We start from the raw sequence: 25,964 nt of genomic DNA, 5'->3' as shown, positions 1-25,964 counted from the left end.
AATTCCAAACAAGTAAAAATACTATTTAATTCCAGCCACGTATAAGTGAAAGCAACATTTTCCTATTGGTTACATAAATTCCTTTTTTTTTAATATAACGCAACAGGCAAAGTCAAAGCTAACTTTAAAAGCAAATAAACCAAATTAAAGGATGAGAATGATGTTTCTTGGTTTCTACCATCACTCTTGCTAGGTCTCCAAGATTTCTCAACTCAGCAAACATTTCATTTCTTCGCACATTATCAATAGAAATATGAAGTTGTTACTCAAGAGATATGCACTCCACACGACTAAAATCTTCAGGATAAAACTCAGCCAATCTCAACAACCTCTTTTTATCAGAATAATGAAATGAAGCAATAGGACTTAAAACTGATGTGCAAACGAGTAATTCAGAGTTTACTTTGTTGAAGCGATCATTAAACTCTTGAAGCTGCATATCCAAAACGGTATAAAAGCAATTTACTTGGTAATGATGCAAATTGGTTATGTTGGTCTTTTTCGTGGCTTTCTTGGATCAATAAAGTCTTCCTCCATGTTGAGAATCTCAATGTTGTGTTTCTCACAAAAATTTAAAACATTCTCGTCGAAAGAATTCCATCCTCCATCTCTTAACTTTTGTAGTTCTCGCTTCGTGGATTCAACTAATGAGATATCATTTAAAATGTCTTGATCTTTTCTTTGCAAAGCCATTGACACTCTGTCAGTCCTAGAAGAAGCAACAACATGTGTAGATAGATTACACAATCGAAAGTATAAGTGAATTTGAGAAGACCATTTGCTTGACTTCTTTGGGCGTTGTCTATACCTTCATCCTGGACATACTCAAGGACCTTAAATGTAGAAGAAAATAAGTCAAATAACCGCAACAATGTGTTATAATGAGATCCCCAACGTGTAGCTCCTGGACTTTGAAGTGAAGACTCTTGATTCAACCATTTTCCAATCTTAATTTCACCACTACTTATTCCTTTCTTAATTTCAGCCCGCTGGATTTCTCGTATCAAATCCTTTCTTTTGCAAGAATCTATAACCACGTTTACTAACACAGATACCTTATCAAAGAAATCTCCAACTTCAAAATGTTTCTATGCAACCGCAACAACAACCAATTGGAGTTGGTGAGCAAAACAGTATGCATAGTACGCAGAACTACTTTCTCTTGAAATCAATGTTCTCAACCCATTAAGGTTACCTCTCATATTTGCTGCTCCATCATAGCCTTGGCCTCTCAACTGTTTTATACTCAAAACTATATTTACCAAATAATGAGTCAATACCAGATTTCAGAGATAAAGAACATGTCTCCTACACATGGATAAGACCAACAAATCACTCTTTCACTATACCATGTTTATCAACAAAACGAAATACTATAACCATTTGCTCTTTCTTAGAAGAGTCAGCCGATTCATCCACCAATAGAGCAAATACATCATTATCAATATCTTGAAGTATGGACTGAACTACTTATTCTGAAAAGCAATTAACAATGTCTTTTTGAATTGGATGAGACACCATTTGGTTATTTCCTGGAGCATTCTTCAACACAGCCTTATTCACAACCTCATTTTGTTCAGCAGTATACTTCACTAACTCCAAAATTTCCTCCATTACTAGAATCCATTGTCTCATCATGGCCACAGAATGGTAGTCGTTGTCTCAATAAATATCTAGAAGCATCGACTGAAGCATTTAATCAAACACAATACTCATCCTTCATGACATTGGTTTGTTTGTACAGAGCATGCTTAATTGATTGACCTTGTCTCACCAAATCTTCACACTGCTTCTTAGTTGTGTTATGAAAGCTATTTATTCCTTTACCGATATGAATAGAGAATCTATCCGAATTATTCCAACAATTGAATCCCTCTGTCACAAATCCAATTTTGCCACCTTTCGCTTTGTTTATATCTTCGAACAAATAACAACACAAACAATATGCCTTTTCTGTCTGCACATTGTATTCAAACCAATCACCATACTGATCAAACCAACTAGGATGAAACCGCCTAACTGTATTCCCAGTATTCCCTACAAGTCGTTGCTCAAAAGTATGACTAAGAGGTTGACAAGGTCCTCTAATCCAATACTTACGTCTGACCTCGTCTCTTTGATTAGGATGATATTCCATAATTGCTTTCCTCTCACCAGGATCATGTGGCAAATTATCCGAGTCGAGATATCATCCATAGATGGAGATTTTCGTTTCATTACTCACCTACAAAAACAAATCAAGTTAACATCGTTTGAGAACCAAAGATCATGAATTATCATAATAACACAGACAAAATAAATTAAGCAAATTAACAAAATTTTAACAAATTAATGAGATTGGAATTGAAAGAACAAATAATCAAAAATAATCATCTATGAAAAATGGATGATGATTGAAACGAAAGCATAATCTAAAACAGATTAAAGTAAAATATAAAAAAAGTAAAAATAGATCTCACCTCAAATTCAACTCAAAAACCGCAACTGAAGGGTTTTCCTACTCTGTTTTTGATGTGTTTCTTGTCACCGAAGAGAAGGGAAGAGAAGATGCTAGAATTTTGTATTTTGCTTCCTTTTATTTTAGTAAGATTTTTTAAACTGTTATCTAGGCTTATTCTAAAATAAAATATGAGTCCAGTCCATTTCATAAATGTAAACCCCGTTTATATATTTTTAGTGAGGTATTTCATAAATGTAAGTCCAGTTAATTTTTTTGTGGGGTCAAAATAAGATATTTAATAGGGTAATTATATTATGTATATATAAAAAAATTATTTTTTAAAATTTTGGTGGGGTCGACTGACCCCATTCCTCTCTTACTGCCTCGCCCCTGATCTGGATTCTAATCCTATTGCGATCTTGAGATTAGTAGATGATGATTCTAAAGCTTGGTTCTTAGCACAAATGGAGGAGATGAGTGATCTTGGGCAGGATGTCCCAAAGACGCCACATGGAAAATCGTCTGGTTTTTTATGGAACATCATCCTACGAAATATTTGTGTTTTGTAGATAGTTCCTGGAAATCTACGGATCAATTTGCAGGTAGAGGTTGGTTTTGTTCTTCCCCGTTCGGGGAAGGTCCCGCTATGGGGGCAGCCATCTCCGCTACAGTCTTTCCCCGATTCACGCCGAGATTGAAGCTTTTGTCTGGGCGATGCGTTGCATGATTGGGACGGATAATGAGAATGTCGTTTTCGTTACTGACTGCTCTGATTTGATGAAGATGGTGTCTTCGCCTTCGAAGTGGCCATCGTTCAAACCTAATCTGGAAGAGATTCAGCTCGACAGAGAGGAGTTTACGTTGTTTTCCTTGGTCTTAATTTCTTGTCGTCATAATGGTAAAGCATACACTTTGGCGCGGCTTGTGCGTTCTGAAACGCGCTTGACGACCTATGTAAATAATGTCCCTTCGCATTGGCTCGTTTGAATCAATCTAGTTTTTTTTGTTTGTTGTTGAAACATTAGTTAGAAAATAACTCCAAGATTGGACGAAACAAATAATTAACCGATTTATTTCAAAAAAAACTAAATTTATTTCATCAAATCCAACAAACTTAATAAAAATCAAACATATTTGATCAAAGAAAATCAAGATTCCTAAAAATCTAGTGACGTTAAAAATTAAATAGAAAATAGAGCAATTTTTTTTAATCATTTGGTAAGACTTATTGCTCCACCAATGGTCAGGCTCCGGTGGCTGGCTAATCTACAACAATTACTCACATTGCAGTGGGCACTGGCTATGGTTTTTACTTGTACTGTATCTAGTCATTCCTGTAATTTTGTGATACATGCATCTACATAGGCGGGAAAGTTCACAATCACATTTCTTCTAGATAATTATATTTTTTCTTTGTGTCACAAATCGTCGAAGAAAAGAAAAAAAAAATAACAAAAAAGAAAAAAAAAATTGTAACCACTTCTTACTACTCGTTTTTGTAGGAGTGGTCATGTACGTTCAGATGGTAATTTATGTTACAAAAGAAAGATATTTTGTTAATGCGACTAACTTTTTCTTGAAAGAACTTAACAAACCGTCGTCGGAAATAATAGTGGACACACATTTTGTTTTCTTTTAGAAATATATATTCCTTGATGTGAATTTATCCCCTTTATGTTTAGTTTTGTGGTATGCGTTTTCTCTGAAGCAGCAAACAACCACATAAATAAATAAATAACTTCGCAATGATTATATAGAGGCGTTGAGGCCGAAAGTAAAAGAGCAAATGAGACATCCACCATGATTCTAAGTGGAGTAGAAGAAATGACACTGTAGAGCATGACGATTTAACATTCGTCGCTACAAGCTCGTTACAAAAGTCTAAATCTTCGGCAATTTAGATTGAAGTAAGCAATGGAAATAAGTAATTTATATCAAAGTCAAATTACATCAATCAAGAAACAAAACTCGCCAAAGACCTTGGGAGGTAAACGAATCACTTGACAATTTTATATCTTCCATGCATCCAATTACAAGATCGAATAAAGAAGTATGCATGTTCCTTTATGTTCGCTATACTATTTTTATTTGAATACTTTAGATGTTTCTTTTCTTCGTTAAGATTATTTCATTTTCGTGTTTGGCATATTCGTTGATTTTTCGGACTCTATGACGTTGGTATAGTGGTTAGTTATTGACTAATGAAGTTTACACTTTACAGGTATGTGGTATATATAAGAGACAAAAAAACTCTAGAAGTGAATGAGTACTGCAATATGAATAAGGTACGATTCAAACAAAACTGACTATATTTTTATTATATTTTTTATTCAAACAAAAAAATGATAAACGAAATACAAAGATACAAACATCTATGTTAAATAGGATGGTTCAATCAGATAAACTAAGCTGATCCAATTTGGATAGGGAAAAGATTAACAGAAACTACATCGAGTTATAATTTAGGCAAAATGGCTTAACACTTATCATATGCCGAAATTGAAAAGTACACCAAAACTTAGTTTCAAATTGAATTTAACAAATACTAGACTCAACTATTAAAATTACTTTTATATAGGTTTTTAATTTTGAACCGTAAAATAAAAAATCAGACCAAAATTAAATTAAGGAAGTTCTTACCAAGTTCATGCTTCTTAACTTCCTAGTTTCTGCTTTAGGCCGAAGATTTTGGCAATCTATACACATTTATAATGTTGATCATATTCATGATAACTCATATAGTAGACAAATTAAATGAGAGTTTTTGAAGGTACAAAGAGAAAGGCATATCACATAGCATGAATATATATAGAGTGTTTACATGGAAGTTAATATTGATATCTGATAGAGAAAGCAGAAACATAGTTCTGCTAATTATTAGCACATTATAAAAGCATAAAACATGTTTAATACTAAAAACTTCTTGAAACGAAGTCTCAAAAGGGTTTATGTCACAATTACTGTCTGGGAACAATGATGATCCCTGAGTCTGCGAGAAGGAGGGAAGAGGGGAGCAAAGATAAACATCTGAGGGATGCAATCAGCATGGAGACCCAAAAGGGCATGGCAGCAAGAAGGTCCCACGTTCCCGAATTGTCCGTTTGTTATGGACCGGAATATTTCGGGTACACAGTCGGGAATCATTTCTAGTGATGACCAACAATCTACTTGGAAAGGTTGCGGTGACGGCAAGGGTTGAGCTGTAACGAACACGGCAATGCATACAACTGAAAGAAGGATCAAGAAGAACTTGTCCATCCACATGTTGATGAGAGTTTTGGAATGAATTATTGAGTTTTTATATTTGATAGGAGTAGTCAGTGATTGGATTTATATAAGATGAAGCAAATGTGAAAGTTTTAAGTGAATGTTTTTGTGAAGAATGATGGAGGCACTCTTGGGGTGACCCCAAATAAAGGTTAACAGTTTGTTAGGTTGTCTTTTTTTTTTTGGTGATTATTTTATTAAAAAAATATAGTAAAACTTCTATTATTTAATACTTGAAAATTTAATAAACACTATAATGTTATGAAAGTCAAAAATAGAAGGAGGGCAAAGTCACAAAAGAATGTATGCATGTGGTAAATGTTAAGTAACTTATGTGGAGCTAATCGTCCCTATGCAAGCAGAGTAACTTATCTTTTTACTTTTATAAGATAGATGAATACGATTTACGAACTTCAATTATAGAAGAAGTTTAAACTAATTCTTTTTATTCAGGATCCTGATCCTTCTGTTGATATAAATTTTTCACTAAATCAAACAGTTTTTATAACCTATACAATAATAATTTGAAAGTTTGATGCCGAACAAAGTTATTGCTAAATTAGAGGATGGGTTATAAAGGTTAAAGGTACATGAAACTGCCACATTTGGTTGGAACCTTACATTAATGTAGCCTGCATTATTCACCAGATTCCAATTGTTGTCTACGTCCTTCTCTTCTCTCTCTTGTTTTTTTTCCTTTGTTTCTGAATAATTAAAATGTCGCATGTGACCCTCTGCGCTGAAGGGAATTCATAAATCATAAAGATAAGCACCGCCACGTGTAAACGTAATCCACCCGTGGATTTCGTATCGTCTTCCACAGTTACACCTCTGTTCAATTATTCATAACATACTCAAAACGCATAATAATAATAATAATAATATTAATAATAATAATAATATTAATAATAATAATAATATCGTTAAGAATGCATGAAAAAAATTATTTTATTAGAGGCAAATTTTCAAAAATAATGAAAAGCATCATATTCGAAAAATATCACAACTTTTTATGTTTATAGTATTTTTTTAAAACTAAAACTTTTGATAATATTTTTAAAACATTAAATGAATAATAATTTTTTTTGCAATAAAATTTGTTAATATGATATTTACGAATTTTGTCTTTTATTATCTAGAATGGTAAGTGAAGAATAGTTTGATTGATTTTGTTTACCATTTTAATTTTCTTTTCTTATAATATCTTTGTTAATATTTTATTTAAGTCGATAACTATGACAACTAATATATATATATATATAAAAGTGAACAAATTAATTTAGTGAAGATTTTTGTTCTTAATACGGAAACAAATAACAATCATATTATTTTTTGAAACTGCCACAATTAAAAATGGTAACGTATCTCCATTTTATTTTTCTTTTCCAACATTGGAAGGTTTAGTAAGATTTCTTACTAAGAGAAATCTTAATTTACTATGTATATTTTAATTAATGCATCGTGGTCCCGTGACACCACATTCGCCTATATAAGTAAAGTCTACACGCAATATCAAGAAACAAACCATAGCCATAATATTTCTTAAAGATAATCTTTTTTGGTGTGAAGAACAAAAACAAAAAAAAAATGTGTCCGGTGGAGAACAAATGGGTCAAGGTAAAAATTCAATCTTTCAATCTTCAAAATATAATTAACGATTCTTGAAAAAAAAAAACTGATCTTGATTATGTTGATCAGGTGGGTCAAAAGGGAGCTGGTCCTGGACCGAGAAGCTCACACGCCATGACCGTCGTTGGGAACAAAGTTTACTGTTTCGGCGGTGAGCTGAAGCCGACGATTCATATCGACAACGATCTTTACGTTTTCGATCTCCAGAGTCAAGAATGGTCTATAGCTCCTGCGACAGGGGAGGCTCCTTTCCCCTGTTTTGGAGTCTCCATGGTCACGATCGGTACAACGATCTACGTCTACGGTGGCCGTGATGATCAGCGGAAGTACAACGGTTTGTATTCTTACGACACTGTGACTAATGAGTGGAAAATGTTATCTCCTGTTGAAGAAGGGCTCCCTGGTCGTAGCTATCATTCAATGGCTTGTGATGATCGTAAAGTTTATGTCTTTGGTGGTGTTACTGCTAAGGGACGTGTGAACACGCTTCACGCTTACGATGTTGTTGATCAGAAGTGGGTTGAGTATCCTGATGCTGGGGAAGCTTGTAAAGGGAGAGGAGCACCGGGGCTTGTGGTTGTGCAAGGGAAAATTTGGGTTTTGTTTGGGTTTGATGGTAATGAATTGGGTGATATTCATTGTTTTGATCTGGCTAGTGAGAAATGGACTGCTGTGGAGACCACCGGGGATGTGCCGTCGGCGAGAAGCGTGTTTCCGGCGGTTTCTTACGGGAAATACATTGTTATATATGGTGGGGAGGAAGAGCCGCATGAGCTTATGCATATGGGAGCTGGGAAGATGTGTGGTGAGGTTTACAAGCTTGATACAGAGACGTTAGTGTGGGAGAGGATTGTGTGTGGGAAAGAGGAGGAGAAGCCGAGCCAACGCGGGTGGTGTGCGTTTACTGCAGCGGTTAAGGATGGTGAGGAAGGTCTGTTGGTTCATGGTGGGAATTGTCCGACCAATGAGCGGCTTGATGATTTGGTGTTTTGGGGTTTCTCTCATCTTAATGCCAATCAATGAGTTACCTTTGTGTCTTTTCGTTTGTAAACTACTTTGTGCGCGTGCGTGTTGCTGTTTTAAGGAGTTTATGTGTTGATGATATGTAACTTCTAAAGTGTTCAAGTTTAAGGAACTATGTGTGTTGAAAAATTTGCTACCTGTTCCAAATATTTGTTTGGTGTTGTCGAGTCTCATTCTCAAAATTAAAGTGTAACACCACCATGGTGAGACATTTGCAACATTCCTATCACTATGCTTCAATTGCGTGTAACAATTGATCACCGTTTTGAGACATTACGATTTGGGGATAGTATGATTATGTGAAAGGGGATAGAACTTTTATCTTTCGTTACATAAACAGATGCTTGATTTCTGTATTGTATTATAATACAGTTTCCATAGTTTTTTTTAAAAAACTAGCTAGATTAGTCAATGAAATGACGCTCCTTAGAGCAAGTTAAACGATGGAGTGTTAAAAAAAATTTTAAGTATGTTTTTAATTATAATAATTAGAAATAATGAAGTTAAAAACTTTTTTTAAAAACTGTAAAATGGTATGCTCCAATGTTAAGATCTTAATTTTGGGTTCTTAAATTTTTTAAAAAGTTAATTTGAAAAGTAAAATATGTCAACTACCAGGCATTCAACTCAAACACTAAGCATTGAACTCAAACACTAAGGGGTTATTGGTTTGAGAGTTAAATATAATTTTAATGACTTAAAATGTTATGTAAAATATGTTATTTAATCAAGACTTTTTAAAATTCTTTTAAAATTTGGTGTTATTAGTTGTGGATTTATAAAAAGTAATCTAAAATCTTGATAAATCTAATGTTATTGGATTAAGAGTTTTATAAAGTCATTAAAAGTTTTATGTTATTCAAGAATCTTGGATTGTTAATGAATTCAAATATTATGTTATTGATTTAAGATTTTATATCATTTTCTTCATAAAAAAAGTCATGAAAACTCTCTCATCAAATAGAGAGATTTGTGAATCATAATTCATGACTTTTTGGTGTTCTTTTACTCAGTGGCCTCAGCTTCGATGGCTTTTCTTCTCCGCATCCCACACTCCTCTCCGCTGCCCCAGAACAAAAGTGATACAAAAAAATCCAAGTTTGATTGGCATATTGGAAAACAAAAAAAAACGGCTTTGATCATAGAAGAACACGAGCAACATCACTTGCTTCGCAGATGAGAACATGTTTTCCTCCATTCAGATTATAAGCAAACTCGTGTTGGGCCTTTTCATATTCATCCTTCACATATAAAGCAGTTGCCTCTGCTTTTTTATGCATCTACAAAGGCGACACAACGTCCCCCGAAACCTGCACCAATGAACCGAGCACCATATATAGTAACTCAATTTTTTTTTGTTTGACATCCTACACCAAAACTCAATTAAGGGGGAGTGTTAAAACATAATTGAGTTTTGTATAACATAAAGTTACGTACGTTAAGAGTCATGATTTATATGTTGTGTCTTATGAAGAGTCATGTCTTTTCTTATTATACAACACAATGTTTCACTCGTAAAAATACAGATCGAGTCTCTATTTCCTGCAATACAAAAGTCTGTAATACAATTCAGTTTCTCATATCAATAAAGTTGCGTGTTTGATTAAAGAGAGAATCGTTTATTATTATGTTCTTTACTCTATCTCTCATACTCTGTTTTTTTTGTTGTTGATAAAAGCCAAAACCAACGAGTATGACTTTGGCGTTAGGGTTCTGGAGATTTTAACCTCCCACCATGTCTTCCTTGGTCTCTTTCTCTTTATATTTTTTTTATCTATTTTTTGACAAAAGAGTTGAATAATCAAGAGAATATTGTCCAATATTTTTTTAGAAAGTTTGCAAAATTTTATGAAAGATTTTACAAGATTAGGAAATACAAATCAGCAAGATTTTAAAAAACTTTCTAAACAATCTGTTAGAATCTTTCATTTTGCAAGATTATACTTTTATTTAAAGTCATTAAAATTCTCATTAAATCCCAAACCAATACCTCCCCCTAACTCGAGAAAGAAGATGAATTAAACAAGATTCTGAGAAAGTGAAATGGAAAGGCAGCAAAACATAATGGGTATGAGAGAAACTTACTTGTGTATGGGTCTGAAACTAACTTGGTGAGGTTATCTCCAAGACAGCAAAAAACAAAAAAACAAAGAATAGTTAACAGGACTATCAAACACACATTCACCTGCAAAAAAAAAAAAAAACAGCTTAAGATTTATAGCAATATCTTAATGATTCCGAGATTATGTTAATCAACACAACACATTGGAATGTAAGTGAAGACTTCTTGGTGTTTACTAACCTTTTCTTCTTTCTTTGAGCTGAGTTTTCATTGTAATATCTTTTGGGGTTTGGTTCAAAAGTACTAAACCCAATGTTTATAAGCAATCCGGTGAAGCTGATCAATACCCTGCAAGCACACCTGCTCCTGCTACTCCTAGAAGCATGTTGGCAGTAACTCCTCTATATAGCGCATAGGCTACATTCCCAGCAAACCACTTCAAGTAACCATCTTTCTCTTTGGAACATCCGAGAAGGCTCTTGAAGTAACCTTTAAATGCAAAGTTGGAAGCCTAAGAGCAATTAAATTTTAGTGATTTACAACCAAAACCAGCTATGATTCTGCTAATTTCTCTATTCTTTTTCTAAAAAATGAAATCAAATTCCAGAAACTAAATCAATAAAAATCGAAACTTTATCCTTATGCACACACCGCCACTAAACCAGGCTAAATCAGCTCTTCCCAAGACTGAATATTTTGATCAACTAAAGTAGATTCTGTTAAAAACAGAGTCACATACAATAAGAAAAGAGGTACATTGATGGACCATATCCAGAAACTTAGACAAACTCCAACTGAAATTTTGATTTCCAGACTAACATGAAATTTAGACAATAGTACTCAAGTTACAAAACAGAGAAATCAAATAGATGATAAGAAGAAGACTGCTTACCCTTTCGAAGAAGAAGCTTCAAGACTTTGATTTGAAGTGAGGGGATTTTACTCCTCTCTCTTCTCCCGGAAACGATGAGATGATGAGTCAGATAAATAAAAACCATTAGATAGATATGCCCAAACCATATTCTTATTTATTCCCATACACAAATTCTTTAGCCCTTATTTGTCCGGGTCTTAATCAATTTCAAAACAAAGTAATCGAAGAAGAAGTAGAGGAAGAGATGAAACTCACATCCTGAACTTGCTAAAATCAAACACCCAATTGACAAAGACCCAATTTTAATCAAACAAATTTACAGCAAAAAACAAAGACCCAATCGACAGTCATAGACACTAATCTTGCTAAAATAAATACCCAATCGAAAGAACCCTAATTTTACTAGTCAATTCCCAAATCAGTAAACTCTAAATTTCTAATTTCTACTCTCAATTCAGAAGATAGTAAAGATCTACACTTCAAAACAGATATAGGCGGATTAGAAAACCAATTTCCGACACATCTCTTCTCTCAATTCGACGATTGAGACTTCAGAGGAAAATCACAGAGGAGGAGGATTGGGTCGAAAGAAACGAAGGAAAGAAGAAGAAAATCTTTGGTCGAAGTTTTTTTGTTTGTTTTGTTATTTCCAACAACCAATCAGAGACCAACACATATGAGATCCTTAATGATCCTAAAATTGCTTATCTTAGGATCGATTTTAACATTTATAATGTATTTTGATTTATTTTTAAGGTTAAGCATCTCTTTAAAATCCCTTTAAAATCACCGTTGAACTTGCTCTTAGTTGGAATATTTTTGTGGCGAAAACAATGTGGAATCTGAAATCAAGTATGAAAAGGAGTAGTCAATGAAACGATGTTACCAAGAATAATTGAGTATACTATATATGTTAACAAAGAGGGCTAGATCTGAATCCTCTTAAGAAGAAAATTTAGTAAAAGCTTAGACAATTTAATAAAAAACAAGAACTAAAAACAAGGGAGACTTGCAAAATTAGACCCCTAACTTGAGTCAATTGCAATGTTAGACCTCTCTTTTTCTCTCTACAACATTTGTCACTTTCTCTCTATTAAATCCTTGTACATTCATTGTATTCACAAAATTGCTATTATTTCTGATTTATTTGAATTTCTTGCGAAAATGTTTATTACATTCATATCTTCATCTTCTTCTTTTATTTACGGTTGTGCCACCGCCATCAAATTTCCAACAACCATGAACAACCAAATTTCAAGCTCTTAAAGCTTCAACAACCTGCATTTGTAAGCTTAAATAACATCCAATGCTATGAGAGTTTTATTTTCTTCCATCTCCTCTCCATTTTAATCCAAGAAAATTTGTAAGTGCATTTATCTTGTTATATGTCATGATTCTTGGATAGTGATTAAATTGGCGCTGGGTTTCTTCTGTGGTGACTTAAGACGACGTCCTCGGTGTTTGACATTGCGAACAACAACCGTAAGGTTATTTTCCAGTAGATTTCGTGATTTTCCTTGTGTTTTTGTCGAAATTAGACTTCATTTGTTAGTCCAACCGTCATAATATCATGTGAAGTCTACTATGTGGTCAGTTTTGCAATTTAAAATTTATCAAATTTCGAGCCCGTAAACTAAACTTTCAGTCTCCTTAATTTCATTTGAAAACAAAAAAATATGGTTTAGACTGCATTATAATATTTCTAACGGATACTTCGTTTGCAGTCTACTAAGGTGTATTTTTGCAATTAACAAAATTCTTGACTTTTTAGTTAAGACTGTCAGACGAAGTCTTCGCAGGATAATAAAATAGTAGACTTCTATAGTGGTTATTTTTGAAGTTGACCAAAATATAAAAGCATTGACCGTAATATTATTGATAGAAAATTAATTAGTTGACTGCAATAGAAGTCTACTAGTTAAAAAAATATAATGTTGGTCAACCCCAAAAATGACCACGGCAGACTGCAAACGAAGTCAACATTCGTGGAGACTTCGTACGTAGTCTAATTGGCGAAAGTCAAACTTGGTCAATTGCAAAACTAATCACAACGAGGTTTACTTTTTCTAGTTGACTGATAAATGAAGTCTACTTGTTAGATAGAAGTCTACTACAAAGTCAATGGTTTGGTCAATTGCAAAAATAACCGGAGTAGACTGTAATCGAAGTTAACTTGTTGAAACTTTTCAAGAAGTCTACTCTATTATATGTTTTTAATTGCAAAACTGACCAAAAAAATAACAAAGGAAGACAACAAAAGAATTCAACTATCATAGTAGTCTTCATACGGTGTCTGCTTTATTAAATTATAATTGCAAAAAATAGACCACACAAAATAGACTCCAAAGGAAGTATGTTCATAGAGGCTAATTTATGTCTACAATGTTGACATCAACATGAAGTCTTCATAATTTGAAAACCAATTTATTGCAAATTGGTGAATAATTTTTAAGATTTTCTTGTTGTATTCTTTGATATATGTTATGCACTTGCTTCTATATGTTTTTGACATGATTATATATTATACATATGGAAAAATCAAGTTTTTGGTTTTCTTAGGCAGTTAGGTCATTAATTTAGACTTATTTTGGAAGTCAACGTGTTAGAGTTTTGTGTGAAGTTTGTATAATTGAAAAAGTTTTTAATCGTCTTTTTTTCTTTTCTTTCTGCGTTCTTATCTCTTTTTCAACTCTACAAGAAGCGATTATTGGTTGGCTTGTTTGGGTTTGTTTGTATTTGGAAAAGTGAAAAAGAAAGAAACTTTTTAACACATTTTGTGGGAAGAAGGTGAAGGCATTGTTGACCGACCTGAACAATAATTGTCAATATACTTTCATTAAATACGTTTAGCAAGTGGCTAAGCACTAGTTTTACATATCATTAAGTACAATGAACTAAAAACTAAAAATTGTAATTAAGTACAAAGAAATTAACAGACTGAAGAATAAAAACTAAAAACTATAATTAAGCTGTCTATGATCTGACCCCCAAAACCTGTTTCTTCTATGTACTCTCTGGCTATTATCAAAGGGAAACTGTCACCTCTGCAATTGAGACAATCCGAAAGATGGAGATTTAAGTTTAATACGAAAAGAAATGGGAAAATCAATCATTATTGATAAGCGGATGAGATAAGTGGAAGAGATAAGAGGAATAGATTGATGAAAAGAATATGAGCAAGATGGAATTAGAGATAATTATAGTTGTTATCGTGGTTTTTAAGTTGAGTAAAATTATAATAATTATAATAATCCCTGTTTTAGAAAACCAATTCCGGTTTATTTGAAACAGTACCAGAAAAATATAAAGAAACCGACTTCTCTTGCAGACTTCTTTACCAACTAACGTCAAATCAATTTAAACCTTGTAATTATTATGCCGAAAAATATAAACAAACCGACTTCTCTGGCAGACTTCTGCACGGGAAACTGAACCGATTATAGGTTGGTTTAATATATGTAATGATTATGCTGAACACTTATCAAGAAGACTTCTTCCTCGGAAACTAAACCGTACTTTAAACTACAAATCAATAAAATTAATTTAATATTCGTAATGATTATGCTGAAGACTTATCAGGAAGACTTCTTCCTAGGAAATTAAACCGTATTTATCACCTATCACCTATCCTAACGACTCTGCACACAAAATCAGCTTCTTCTCTGTCTCTTCTTCATTCTTCTCCATTGCCACTCCATCGTTTCCACCTCGGCCTCCACCACCTACTGTTTAATCTTCTCTTCCGCCTGTAAAATTAAAGACAAGAACAAGCTTTGATGAAAAATCTGACTTTAAGCAATTAAATCATAAAAATCCAAATAAAAGTTAAAATCAAACTCAAAAAAAAAAGAACTAAACTTTTTCCAACAGACTACCCAATAACAATTCTCATATCCAAATAAGAAAACTCATATAGAACCCAAATTCAACCAACAAAAAAAACTAAAAACCTAGATTAGGTAGGTAGATATGAAAACAAAACCTTTGGGATTAGATTTGAATATGAATGAAGATTAAATCTGGAGGGAGATTCGTAGAGTCAGATTTGTAGAACTTCTTCAATGAAAAAATAAAGAGAAAAAAATATGATAGATTGGAGTTGAGACACATCTGTTTTTAGATCTACTTTTTTTTTTTTTGGAGAGCCAAGTAAAATAAAAGGGAATCTAGAGTTTTCATATTTATCTTTGTAAGCCACAAAATATTTTGTGGGTATATGTGGCTGAATTTTCTAGAGCAACAATATTGAAAATTTGGAGAGAGAGAGAGATCACATAAAAATTAGGGTTGACTTACAGAGAGAAATATATATATGGTTAAATTATCCGGTTAGGTTAAAATCAAGGAATCGGTACGCATTCGATTAGGTTCAGCTATCGGTTTGGTTAAATTATCGGTATTAATATAATATTAATAGTTGATGGCATAACAAAGTCAACCACAAATAGTCCACAGAGAAGTCTATTTAAGGAAAACCCTAAATCATATAATTTTAACCTAATCAGCCTTTCCTCCCTTAATTTGACTTGTTTACAGGTAAATTTATTTTATTCCAATACAGGGAGTCTATATGGTTATTATTTGGTCAATAAGTTTATCAAATTATTTTTTATAATATTTTTAATTAAAATTTAAACTATAATTAAGGAGTAGACCAATTGTTATATCTTCTAGTGGACGTTAATTTGTAATTGACCTTAAAGAAATCTATTGCAGACTTCCTCCAGGCTACATCTGTCATTTCGGCTTGTGTTTTTTGTTTGGTCGTAAGGGAGTCCAGTGGCGGATCCAGAAAGGAAAATAATATGGGGCACAAAAATTATATTTATTTTTTATAAAAAAAAATCCAGTAATAAATAAGTATAAAATTTCTCATAAATAAGTGCATATTGTGAGATTTGAACTCATGACGTTTCAATTAACATGGGGCACTCTTCCCAGATGAACTATGAAGTTGTTAATAATAGTTCATAACTTAAACTATTTTTATTAAGGTGTATGGGGCACATGCCCCACCTACTGCACACGTAGATCCGCCCAAGACCAAATAAAGGTATACAAAATGCAATTGTCTCCTAAAAACAACAACAAATACTTAACGAAAACAGGGTACCACTACAAGAAAACAATCAATTTGCGATGGAAGAATTCATCACACCTCCCTCGCAAATCAACAATAGCAAGGGATTTGCGAGACAGAGAGGTTCCTCGCAAATCGCGTCTCGCAAATTACAAACATCGCAAATCCCTCGCAAGATTTGAGAGGAATATTTTCCCTCGCAATTTGCGAGGACACCTTTTGATGGAACCCGGGTCCTGGCCTTACCGCGGTGAGAACTGGTACACTGGTACCAACGTCTAGCAGATCGCGTAGGAGCATGGAACTTGGTCCGAAACATCAATGTGGTACCAACGAGGCCCAAGGACCATCAAGGGGAGCAAGGCAAGATTATATAGTACGCGTCCCAAGGACATCTATTCGAAAAGCCAAGCTCCAACCTTACACCAATGGCTCATGGCTAGCATCACCAATGAAGAGCCTTGGGTGTGACCAGCTTTGGGAAGCTTGATTTGTGTGTTTTCACCATCACGCTAGCGTGAAGACACCCCTAAGTCATTAGAAGGAGCTGTACTCTTTTTCCTACTTTGGGTTTGTCCCAATGGGTTTACCGAAGGGGTTTTAACGAGGCAACGAGCTCTAGTGCATCTCCACTTCGTTCCCGCTTGACTCATGACTTGGAAACTTTCATTAACAAGATCATGGGCCAAGGAAGTGAAGATACTATCAGCCACGTCCCACCAATGACGTGGCAACCCTATCTCCTTCCTTCCTTCCTTTCCTTTATTTCCTTTGAACTCTCTTATGACCGTTGGATTGGTCTTTGTTCCCTTTTACTTTTGCTTTTACTTTATGGCCAAGTGTATGGTTCAGATCATGGCCGCGCGTCTAGGGTTTTAGTGTCCCCCTTATGTAAGCTTGCCTATATAAAGGCCTAAACCCTCATTGTAAAAGGTAGACTTGAATATAGAAATTATTTTCCCAAAGATTGGATCTTTGTTTCTTGTCTCACTCCTCTCTGCCGCTCAAGTCCGGGACTTGGCTCTAGAGAAACCCTAGAAGGTTCAAGAACCGGGTTCAGGACCTTCTAGTCTGACCGTATCACGGGCCAAGCCATCTCCCGTGTGTCGTCGACTCAATCCACTGTCCGTTCATCCGCTGCGTCCGTCCGTACGTCCGCACGCAGCGTCCGTTTCCATCCGCTTCCTAACTAGAGCCGAACGAGTCGAGTATCTCCTTGTGACGCTCTAGTCCATCCGCGTTCAATCCGCTCACTCGTCCATCCAACGTGTCCGTACGTCCGCATATCGGCAGCGTCCGCCGCGTCCGACCATCCGTCCGTACGTCCGCTGTTCTGCGTCCATTCGCGTCCATTCTCGTCCCTAACCGAACCGCTTCTCCGATCCGCTCTGCTGTATCTTCCGTCCGTACGTCCGTAGTCCGGGGTCACATCACCTTTCCTCACAAATCCCTAGCAATTTGCAAGAAACCTTTATACTCGCAAATCTGAAGCAATTTGCGAGAAACTGAAATCCATCGCAAATACCTTACAAGATGCAAGTTTAATTGGAATTAGATTTAATATTGAATTGAACTAAAATTTCAATTACAATTAGGAATAGAATTCAAATTACTAATCAAATTCAAACTGAAAAATGAAATTTAAATTGCCTTAAAATAAAATTTGATTACAAAACATGTCTTTAAAAAGATTCCTAATGAAATTCAATTACAAAACATGTCTTTAAAAAGATTTTGAGAGAGAGACAAGTGAGTATTTAAAAAGATTGAGAGAGAGAGAGGTTATGTTTCTGGTTCCAGTTCATGTTTCATTGGTGTTGCCCTCTTCTCCGGCTACCTCTTCTCCGGCTACTGGGTTGGCTTCTGGGTTGTTTGGGTTTTGAAACTTTGCAGCAAATTCAAGATCTTTATCAGCGAGATAGTCGAAGTAAGCATCATAGCTATGCATCGTTTGTGAACTCTCTTGGATTTGAGTCGCTTGAGTCTGAATACATTCCTCCGCAACAGCTAGTTTTCTGAGCCAAAATGACCGGATCATTAGTCGGAGACATAGGCAGTGCACAACTACTGGAAGAGGATGCTTCAAATTGCATAGAACCAACCCCGAAAATCCTGTTTTTTTTCTTAGGAGCAACCTAAGAACAAAACAAAAATGAACTTGTCAGTTAAACATATGAAGATGAAAGAAAGAGAGACACATCAGAAGCAGTACTCTACATTGCTAAATTTAAGCATATAACTAAACTATATGATTGGCAACCCCAACAGAAGCATTCTACTACATTACTATACGATTGCATCAATACAAAGTATATAAGTGTATAAAACTTACCAATGTGTAAATTTTGTTTTTGATATGAATGGGCACCCCAGCAGAAGCACTCTCTCCATTATCCCCGGTACAAAGCTCATATTCCAACTCTTGAATCTTGGACGACACCTCATTGAACAGAGACTTGGACTTTCCATCCGTAAATGACCCATCGGGCTTTCGATGAGTGTCTTCTAAGATGCGTAGAAAGTCAGGAGTTAACTCACCGGTTAGCTCTGACTGAAAAAGAGAAAAAGAGATTGATCAAATAATAATTGTGCATAAGGTAAAAGAAGGCCTAAACTTAAATAACTACACTTACATGTTTTCGAGCACGAGCCTTAAAAGAAGTTTGGCCTGAGCGGTGCTTATATATTTCGGTTCCTTCTGGGTCATGATATCGAGCATTACGACTGTTGATGCTCTTGATTTCTGATTTGGGATCAAGCCAATACCTAACCAGACCTTCCCATACTCTAGGATCAATCCACTGTGGCTTTGCCTCACCACCTTTTTTCTTCCACTTTAACTTCCACCGTGACACTTGATCACACATCCTTTCCTTCAACTTGTCTTCAAACTCCTTTCTTACTCTACCGTTTATGGCTCGGTCCCAATTATATGTTTGCTTGCAAGAGAAAAAGTATATTAGTCTCTCATCAACCAAAAAAAAGTATATGTAAAAACTGAAAACAAAAAATGACTTACCGCAAAATTTTCATACCAACGGTCAACCACCGGAGTCGGGGTTTGTGTCCAATTGACATGAGGCTCTTTGAAATCTCTTTCAAAGATGCTTCGTACCGTAGATGCAACAGCAGGATCTTGGTCAAACCTTTAAACAAAAATATGAATCAACATTACAATTTGAAAATGAAATTGAAAACATTAGAACTAATATGAAATTAAAACATTAAAACATTACCAGAGAGTTCCTTGAGGTCGGCGTGGATCTAGCCTCGTTAATCCTGCACGCCCAGGACTTTCGAGTAACTCTTCCAAAGTTAGACTGCTCAGTCGGACAGAAGCTCCAGAAGAAGAAGACGAACGAGCAGATGGTGTCGTACCAATCTCTGGATCCAAAGGCGGCGGTTGATGAGAGGGTTGTTGTTGGTTAGTAGGCGGAGGTTGAACGGCGGTTATTTTGGACCACTGGTGTGTTCTGAGATGCGGCGGAACCTCGACTACGGTGTGAACTGGTGGGTTCGGGTAAACGTTGACTAGAGAGAAACCTTGTGTACTCGTTACCATTAAACATCTATAAGAAAAATCAAAGACGGAGAAGATGGAAATTTAATCAGATCTAAGAAAAATAGTAGAAACAATTGAAATATAAACAATTAAAATTAGGGTTTGGGTTACTACCTTGACGGAGAAGATAGAGAAGACAGAGAAGGAGATTCGGGAAAGACGATTTAAACAAGAAATTGGGCTTTGGTTTGCCGGAGAAGACGAAGAAGAGAGATTTTGAGAGAGAGAGTTTGTCGGCTAGGGTTTGGAGGAGTTTGAGCTTCGCTCAAACCAAAGCTCGTTTATATATAGAGACATTTAATAGTCTCGCAAATCTCTCGCAGGATTGCGACGGATTAACTACGATCCCTCGCAAACTTGTGGCAATAAGCCGACAAACTGACCAATTAAAATACACCAATTTTGCGAGGGATTAGCAAGGACACTTGTCGCAAATCCCTTGCAAAGGTTTGTAAATTAGTAGACTATGGTTTGTAAATTACTAGACTATGGTTTGTAAATTTATCAATATTACATCTTGATTTATATATCTTATGATCTCAAAGTTTCTTTCTACATCTTAGCAACTTCTTTGACATGCCAACTTATTCATTGATCCAATAATATTAGTTTGCCAAGTCCAATATTATTATATACAAATAGTTTGCTATGTGTAGATAAAATTAAAGTAGATTCATATTATTAGTTTACTAAGTTCAGATTTTCCTATGCTTTGGAAATTAATCTCCAAAGTTTCTTGTCTCTTGAGTCAATGTTGGTTAGTAATGCTCTTCTTTAATTTGCATGTAAAAGATCATATTGTGTGGGTCCTCGTCTTCGTAGCAAATGACCTGCAAATTGATCGCAAATTTGCGAGAAAATCTGTCCGTCGCAAATTTCCGTCGCAAAAAACGTGTTTTCTTGTAGTGTACTCACTTAGCACCTTATAACGATGGAAGAAATCAGCAACCACATTGCCCTTTTCGTTATTGCATCTCTGTAATATAAAATAGATTAAAGAAAACAAAAATCACTATGGATATAACTATATAAGTTGTTTTGTCAAATATAAAACCATCACGAAAACTTACCAGGCTTAGTTTTGTCGACGGCGAGCAGACAGGTCCATCGGCTGTTACTGAAGAGACCACGACGATGGTTAGTAGCAAAAACAGTCCCAAGAGAGACAACTTTAGCAAAGCCATGTTGGTTTTTTAGTTTTTGTTTTTGTTGCTTTCAAGAGAAACTTTTGAATGGGTCTTCGTATACATTTAAGTGGAGCTTTTTTATATAGAGATTTTTATTTACATATTACATCTTTCAATGGCAACCACGCCTCGTTCACAATTGTTTTCCTGTTTTGTATTTTACGTATATGTATATCCAGACGACCATATCGTGTTTTTGATCTTTACAAACCATTTTTCCACAGTAAACTATTATTTAAATAGGATGATTCATTGCATGATGTAATATATCGTTTTGATATATATTTTTTCAATGTTTGGTTACATATAGTGACAAAAAAAAGGTTTGCAACATAGTGACCGAAAAGATCATTTAGATCATATAATATACGGCTTATTCCATGAGCAGCATATTACATATATTATAAAATGCTACTAAGTCGTCGTTGAATCTCCAAAAATAACTTCAAAGTAACAAAAAATGCGACGATCTCAACAATTTACTCATATTCATATGGCCATTTAACTTACATAAAGGTCTCATGGAATATGGTCGCACCTACTTCTAACAAGGTCAATTTCCCAATACTTAAGTAGTAGATGGTGGTTTGACAAAAAAAAAAAGTAGTTGATGGTGAATATGGTGGGGATTAAAATAGTTGTTATCATTTTCTAAATAATATTTTCAGAAATTTTGTCATTCTTGAAATGGATCACCATAGTGATATTCTTATAAAGCTATTTTGAAAAAAATATTACAATTTTTTTTTATATATAATTATCTTTGATATAGCAAATTATTAGAATTTAAAAAATGTTGACTAATCGTGATTGTTTGTTTATAATTTTATGTGGAAAGCCTTAAAAACTTATAGATTAAACTTTTTATAGAATGTAATTATGACTTTAATTTTGCTGTTTTGCATACAAAGGAGTAGAGTCTTTCCATCATCGGGCATCATGCATTAGATTTGTTCAATAGAATGAACAGTGGCTTTGGTAGACAAAAATCCAACACCAAAGCCATAAAGAAAAAAATAATGCATTAGATTTTGATGAGGAATCCTTAAACAACTTAAAGCTTATGATTGCTCCACTAAAGTATTGTTTCTGCAAGTTATATAATTTCCTAGTCTTTCAAATAACTCGGCTTATGTATATGAACTGAACAATGTCCGTGGTGTATATTGGTTGATACTATCTAAATGGCTCGTAATAGTAATATATTTTGCATTGTCTTGTAAGTTGTAACTACAAATACCAAGTGCATGTCTTGTAACTAAATATAATAATCGGAACCACCAAACTTGTCAATCGTTAACTTTTTATTTACCAACCAACTTCAGTGGGTTACCAACTACGTACATCAGAGGAAAGAATAATTCATTTATCAAACAAATATGTATATTGAGCGATCGTCAATCTTCATAGACTAGGGAGTGTTAATATCATTTTTAGAAAGAAAGAAAAAAAAAAAAAAAGCAAAACGAAAGCTTTCCTCAACCTTTCTCTAAAAAGTCCGATAAAAATCATCAAGATTCTTCATGGGACTAGGGAGTGTTTAATTAAACGAAAAAGGAGTTCTATCAAAAATGCTAACTACTAAGAAACTGCTCGTCATTGATTCTTCTTCTTTAAAGATCACAAATTCATATAACACATACAGCTTATCGCATATATTGTTCACATAAGAGTGATTTGCAAAAGATTCCAGAAACTATACATACCTATCCTATTTTTTTAATCAAAAAACTAAACCTATCCAAGAACAGCTAAATCATGTACAAAATAAAATCGTCAAAAGAAATCCAAATACATTAGGAGTTTGGGAATTTAGAAGCAAATGTAGTAGTGTGGAAGCTGATTGCTCTGCTTAGGTGGTGAATGCAAAAGGTTATATGTTTGCCTTGGAGGTGAAGGAAGAACTTGCGACATGGCCAGAGCAAAGTGTCATTAGCAAAAGATTCTTAATCTTCCAATATAATGACCGGTGATAGTCTCCCGTATGGTCAATAAATTCCAATCTATTGTGTAATAGATTCGTAATCTTACTTCATTCTTATGGTTGAATAATTTCTCTCGAATTGCCAAAAAAAAACCTTATAGACAGTTCAATAATGCCCATGTGATGGCAGAGGCTTCAACTTCAAGGAACTTACCAAGACGAGGGAAGGCTTCAGCAGCAGCACACAACCCCATCAGATGTTTCCCTCACAAGAAAAATAGTACCGGTTCTGAAGTTTTTTTGGTTTAAATTGTAATATAATATTAATGGTTTGGTTTAATTGTAAGTTTAGGTTTAGTTAAATTGATTAGACACGGTGACGCTTCAAACGGTCATAAAATAAATAAATAAAATCGTGGACGTGAAAACGCGATTTAAATCCATAAAAGTATATTTTTCAGTTACGGAAGAGAGAGAGAGAGAGAGATGTTTCAATTCGGGTTTTCGACCGTTTGGGTCTCTAATAAAACCCACAAATCTCTAAAATCACCACCACCGACCTTTGAGAAATTCGAGCCGTTTGAGATGAGACAACGGTCCGATTTTGTTTTATATCTCATGGTTTTATAATCTCTTTCTATTCAAGGCGTTTGAGATGCGACAACGGTCCGATTGATTTTGTTTTGAATTTGATGGATGATGATGAATGATTCTGCAGATTGCTGCCTTGCTTGCGATCTCTGATCCTATTAGATAAATTTGCTTGCTTGTGATTGCTTGAAACAATCTCTTTAGTTCAATTTCATTCTCTGAATTTTGGTCATCCTTCTTTTAGAACAAAGCTAACATGCGTCTTTCTATCCTTTTCAGTTACGAAAGAGAGAGAGAGAGAGAGAGAGAGAGAGAGATCGATTCGTGTTCACCACCACCGACCTTTGAGGAATCTCTTTCTACTAGATGCGACAACGGTCCGATTTTGTTTTTTTTTGTTTTTTGTTTTTTTAATCATGATTTTGATTTTGATGGATGATGATGATGATTCTACAGATGGATCAAACTATTGTTTGCTTGCGATTGCTCATCCTATTAGATAAGTTTGCGATTGCTTGAAACAGTCTGTTTTACATAAATTATTTACTCTCTCAATTTTGCTCATCCCTTGATTTTAGAACAAATCTAACGTGCGTTTTTGTGGGATCCAGATTGCAAAACATGGGAATGGCTTCTGAAGCATTGTAAGATCTCTTGAGGACTGCTTTCATAAAAATACTGACGCTGTATTATTGTAAGGCACCGTTTCTAATTAGTTGAAAATTTGCAGTATTCTGAGGCTTTACATGTTTGTTTGATTCTATACCTAGAGAGATTGGTTATTGTAGAAATTCTAAAATTAGTGCTTGCTTCCGATCGCTGATCCACAAAATGTTTAGACTAGTGCTTGCTTCCGATCACTGATCCATGTCCTATTTCATCAGTTTGCTTGCTTGTGATTGCTTGAAACAATCTCTTTTACTTCAATTTACCCTCTAAATTTTGTTCATCCTTCTTTTAGACCAAAGCTAACATGCCTTTTCTGGTTATTGTTCATCCTTCTTTTGGTCACGTAAATGTTCTCTCTGTACTTTAGTTATAATGCAGTTTGTGATTCCAAACTCTAGATAACGATACGGCAAAGTTGTATCCAGTTTACAATATTTAAAAGGGTAATTTATTATCTTTCAAAATCTATTGTTGGCTGCGTTTGATTTTTTTTACTAGGTTGCATACATGAGTTCATTTCACGTTTAATTCTGAGGCTAAGTTGTTATGGGTAGCTATATAAATCTGTAGCACTTTATTTGGGTAAGCTCCTTGTAAGAAGTTTTGTGTAACTTATGTCCAGCTATCAAATAACTTCATTCCTTTTGTTTAAGATGCTATGAATCTTTACTTTGGTTAGGCTTCTATCATCATGGACTAAGATTTATAGATGATGATAATGCAGATCGATAAAAAAACCACATCAGGTAAGTTTTGGTGTCTCTCTCTCTTTTATTTCTTTGCCTAACGGCTTGCCCTCTAAACACTTTGTTGCTGTTCGAATTGGTAATCTTTACATACTTAGTTTCTATGACTGTAGATTCTTGGGGTATCCTGAAGCAGATGTCGAAGGTCCCACCAGCTCTCATTTATGGATGATGATGTTGCTGATGGATAAAAGCACATTAGATAAAGTTTTGGTGTCTCTCTCTTTTCTTTCTTTGCCTAACGGCTTGCCCTCTAAATACCTTGTTGCTGTTCGAATTGGTAATCTTTATATACTTTGTTGATATGACTGTAGATTCTTGAGTATCCTGAAGCAAAGGTCGAAGGTCCCACCAGCTCTCAAGGAGTTGACAAAAGCTTAGGGCTTATTCTCTATTCCTCTGGTTGCTCTTTTTTTTATTTTATATATTACACTTTAGCTAATTTAACGCAATGTTTTTATAATTGCAGCCACTCCACTGTTCAAGGTTCTTTTCTGGTATAAGCTTGAAGTAAAAACGGCCAAGAAGGAGCGTCTTCTCAAGAAGGCTCAGAAGTCTGAACCGGAGGGAGAACCCTCTAAGCACCTTGTTGCTGATCAGAATCGTGATCCAATAAACAGTAGCTGCATTAACTATTTGCTGCTAGTTGCAAGCCAAGTTCAACAAATGGCCCATTTGGCCGTAGAAGAATCTCTCTTTGCTTAGTAAGTTTATTGATGTTGTGATTTTTATTTATTAAACTATGATTTGTTTGTTTATGTTTACAGGAGCTTATGGAGTAATACCGTAAATGGTAAAGGATTTTAACCCTCAGATGTTCGTAAGTTAGTTACATCATCCTAATCTGAACATGAACATTATAGGGTCTTTTGATTTTTTGTTATCTTCGAAGAGGCTGTTTTACTCTTAT

The 25,964-nt window shown here is 34.7% G+C and overlaps 3 protein-coding genes, 1 long non-coding RNA gene and 1 pseudogene across 9 annotated transcripts; 1 reads left to right on the top strand and 4 right to left on the bottom strand.

The window, feature by feature from the left end:
- Nucleotides 1-89: 89 nt before the first annotated feature.
- LOC147922773 (uncharacterized) lies at nt 90-2,217 on the bottom strand (annotated as a pseudogene).
- Nucleotides 2,218-5,201: 2,984 nt separating this feature from the next.
- Nucleotides 5,202-5,791, bottom strand: LOC104760803 (uncharacterized). Its single transcript, XM_010483765.3, has one exon. The coding sequence runs from the start codon at nt 5,702-5,704 to the stop codon at nt 5,387-5,389; it is 318 nt and encodes a 105-aa protein (XP_010482067.1). The 5' UTR covers nt 5,705-5,791; the 3' UTR covers nt 5,202-5,386.
- A 1,320-nt stretch (nt 5,792-7,111) lies between these two features.
- LOC104763217 (thiohydroximate-O-sulfate sulfur/sulfate-lyase (nitrile-forming) NSP5-like) lies at nt 7,112-8,488 on the top strand. Its single transcript, XM_087498218.1, has 2 exons — nt 7,112-7,324; nt 7,406-8,488. The coding sequence occupies exons 1-2, from the start codon at nt 7,295-7,297 to the stop codon at nt 8,357-8,359; spliced, it is 984 nt and encodes a 327-aa protein (XP_087354344.1). The 5' UTR covers nt 7,112-7,294; the 3' UTR covers nt 8,360-8,488.
- A 744-nt stretch (nt 8,489-9,232) lies between these two features.
- On the bottom strand, nt 9,233-12,018 carry LOC104760802 (uncharacterized). 6 transcript variants are annotated; one of them, XR_015589409.1, is made up of 6 exons: nt 11,314-12,018; nt 10,662-10,910; nt 10,445-10,544; nt 10,012-10,133; nt 9,797-9,916; nt 9,233-9,669 (listed from the first exon to the last, which is right to left on the bottom strand). It is a non-coding gene; the product is annotated as an uncharacterized LOC104760802 (long non-coding RNA). The 6 variants fall into 6 exon arrangements; XR_015589412.1 differs by having other exon boundaries at nt 10,662-10,932; nt 11,314-11,970; XR_015589410.1 differs by lacking the exon at nt 10,012-10,133.
- An 8,660-nt stretch (nt 12,019-20,678) lies between these two features.
- LOC147922772 (beta-glucosidase 23-like) lies at nt 20,679-21,121 on the bottom strand. The gene is made up of 2 exons (XM_087498130.1): nt 21,008-21,121; nt 20,679-20,913 (listed from the first exon to the last, which is right to left on the bottom strand). The coding sequence occupies exons 1-2, from the start codon at nt 21,119-21,121 to the stop codon at nt 20,731-20,733; spliced, it is 297 nt and encodes a 98-aa protein (XP_087354256.1). The 3' UTR covers nt 20,679-20,730.
- Nucleotides 21,122-25,964: the final 4,843 nt, after the last annotated feature.

This window comes from Camelina sativa, chromosome 18 (assembly GCF_030686135.1).
Source record: "Camelina sativa cultivar CO46 ecotype springtype chromosome 18, ASM3068613v1".
In the NCBI taxonomy this organism is placed as follows: Eukaryota; Viridiplantae; Streptophyta; class Magnoliopsida; order Brassicales; family Brassicaceae; genus Camelina; species Camelina sativa.
The sequence above is the reverse complement of the archived record's forward strand: the minus strand, read 5'-3'. Positions and strand labels throughout refer to the sequence as shown.

What these genes read in the sequence shown, in the direction of transcription:
- LOC104760803 (XM_010483765.3), bottom strand. Translation starts at nt 5,704, where the DNA reads ATGTGGATGGACAAGTTCTTCTTGATCCTTCTTTCAGTTGTATGCATT.
- LOC147922772 (XM_087498130.1), bottom strand. Translation starts at nt 21,121, where the DNA reads ATGGCTTTGCTAAAGTTGTCTCTCTTGGGACTGTTTTTGCTACTAACC. An exon ending in CGTCGACAAAACTAAGCCTG is followed by an intron (nt 20,914 to 21,007) that starts GTAAGTTTTCGT and finishes TTTATATTACAG; the next exon opens with AGATGCAATAACGAAAAGGG.
- LOC104763217 (XM_087498218.1), top strand. Translation starts at nt 7,295, where the DNA reads ATGTGTCCGGTGGAGAACAAATGGGTCAAG. An exon ending in TGGAGAACAAATGGGTCAAG is followed by an intron (nt 7,325 to 7,405) that starts GTAAAAATTCAA and finishes TATGTTGATCAG; the next exon opens with GTGGGTCAAAAGGGAGCTGG.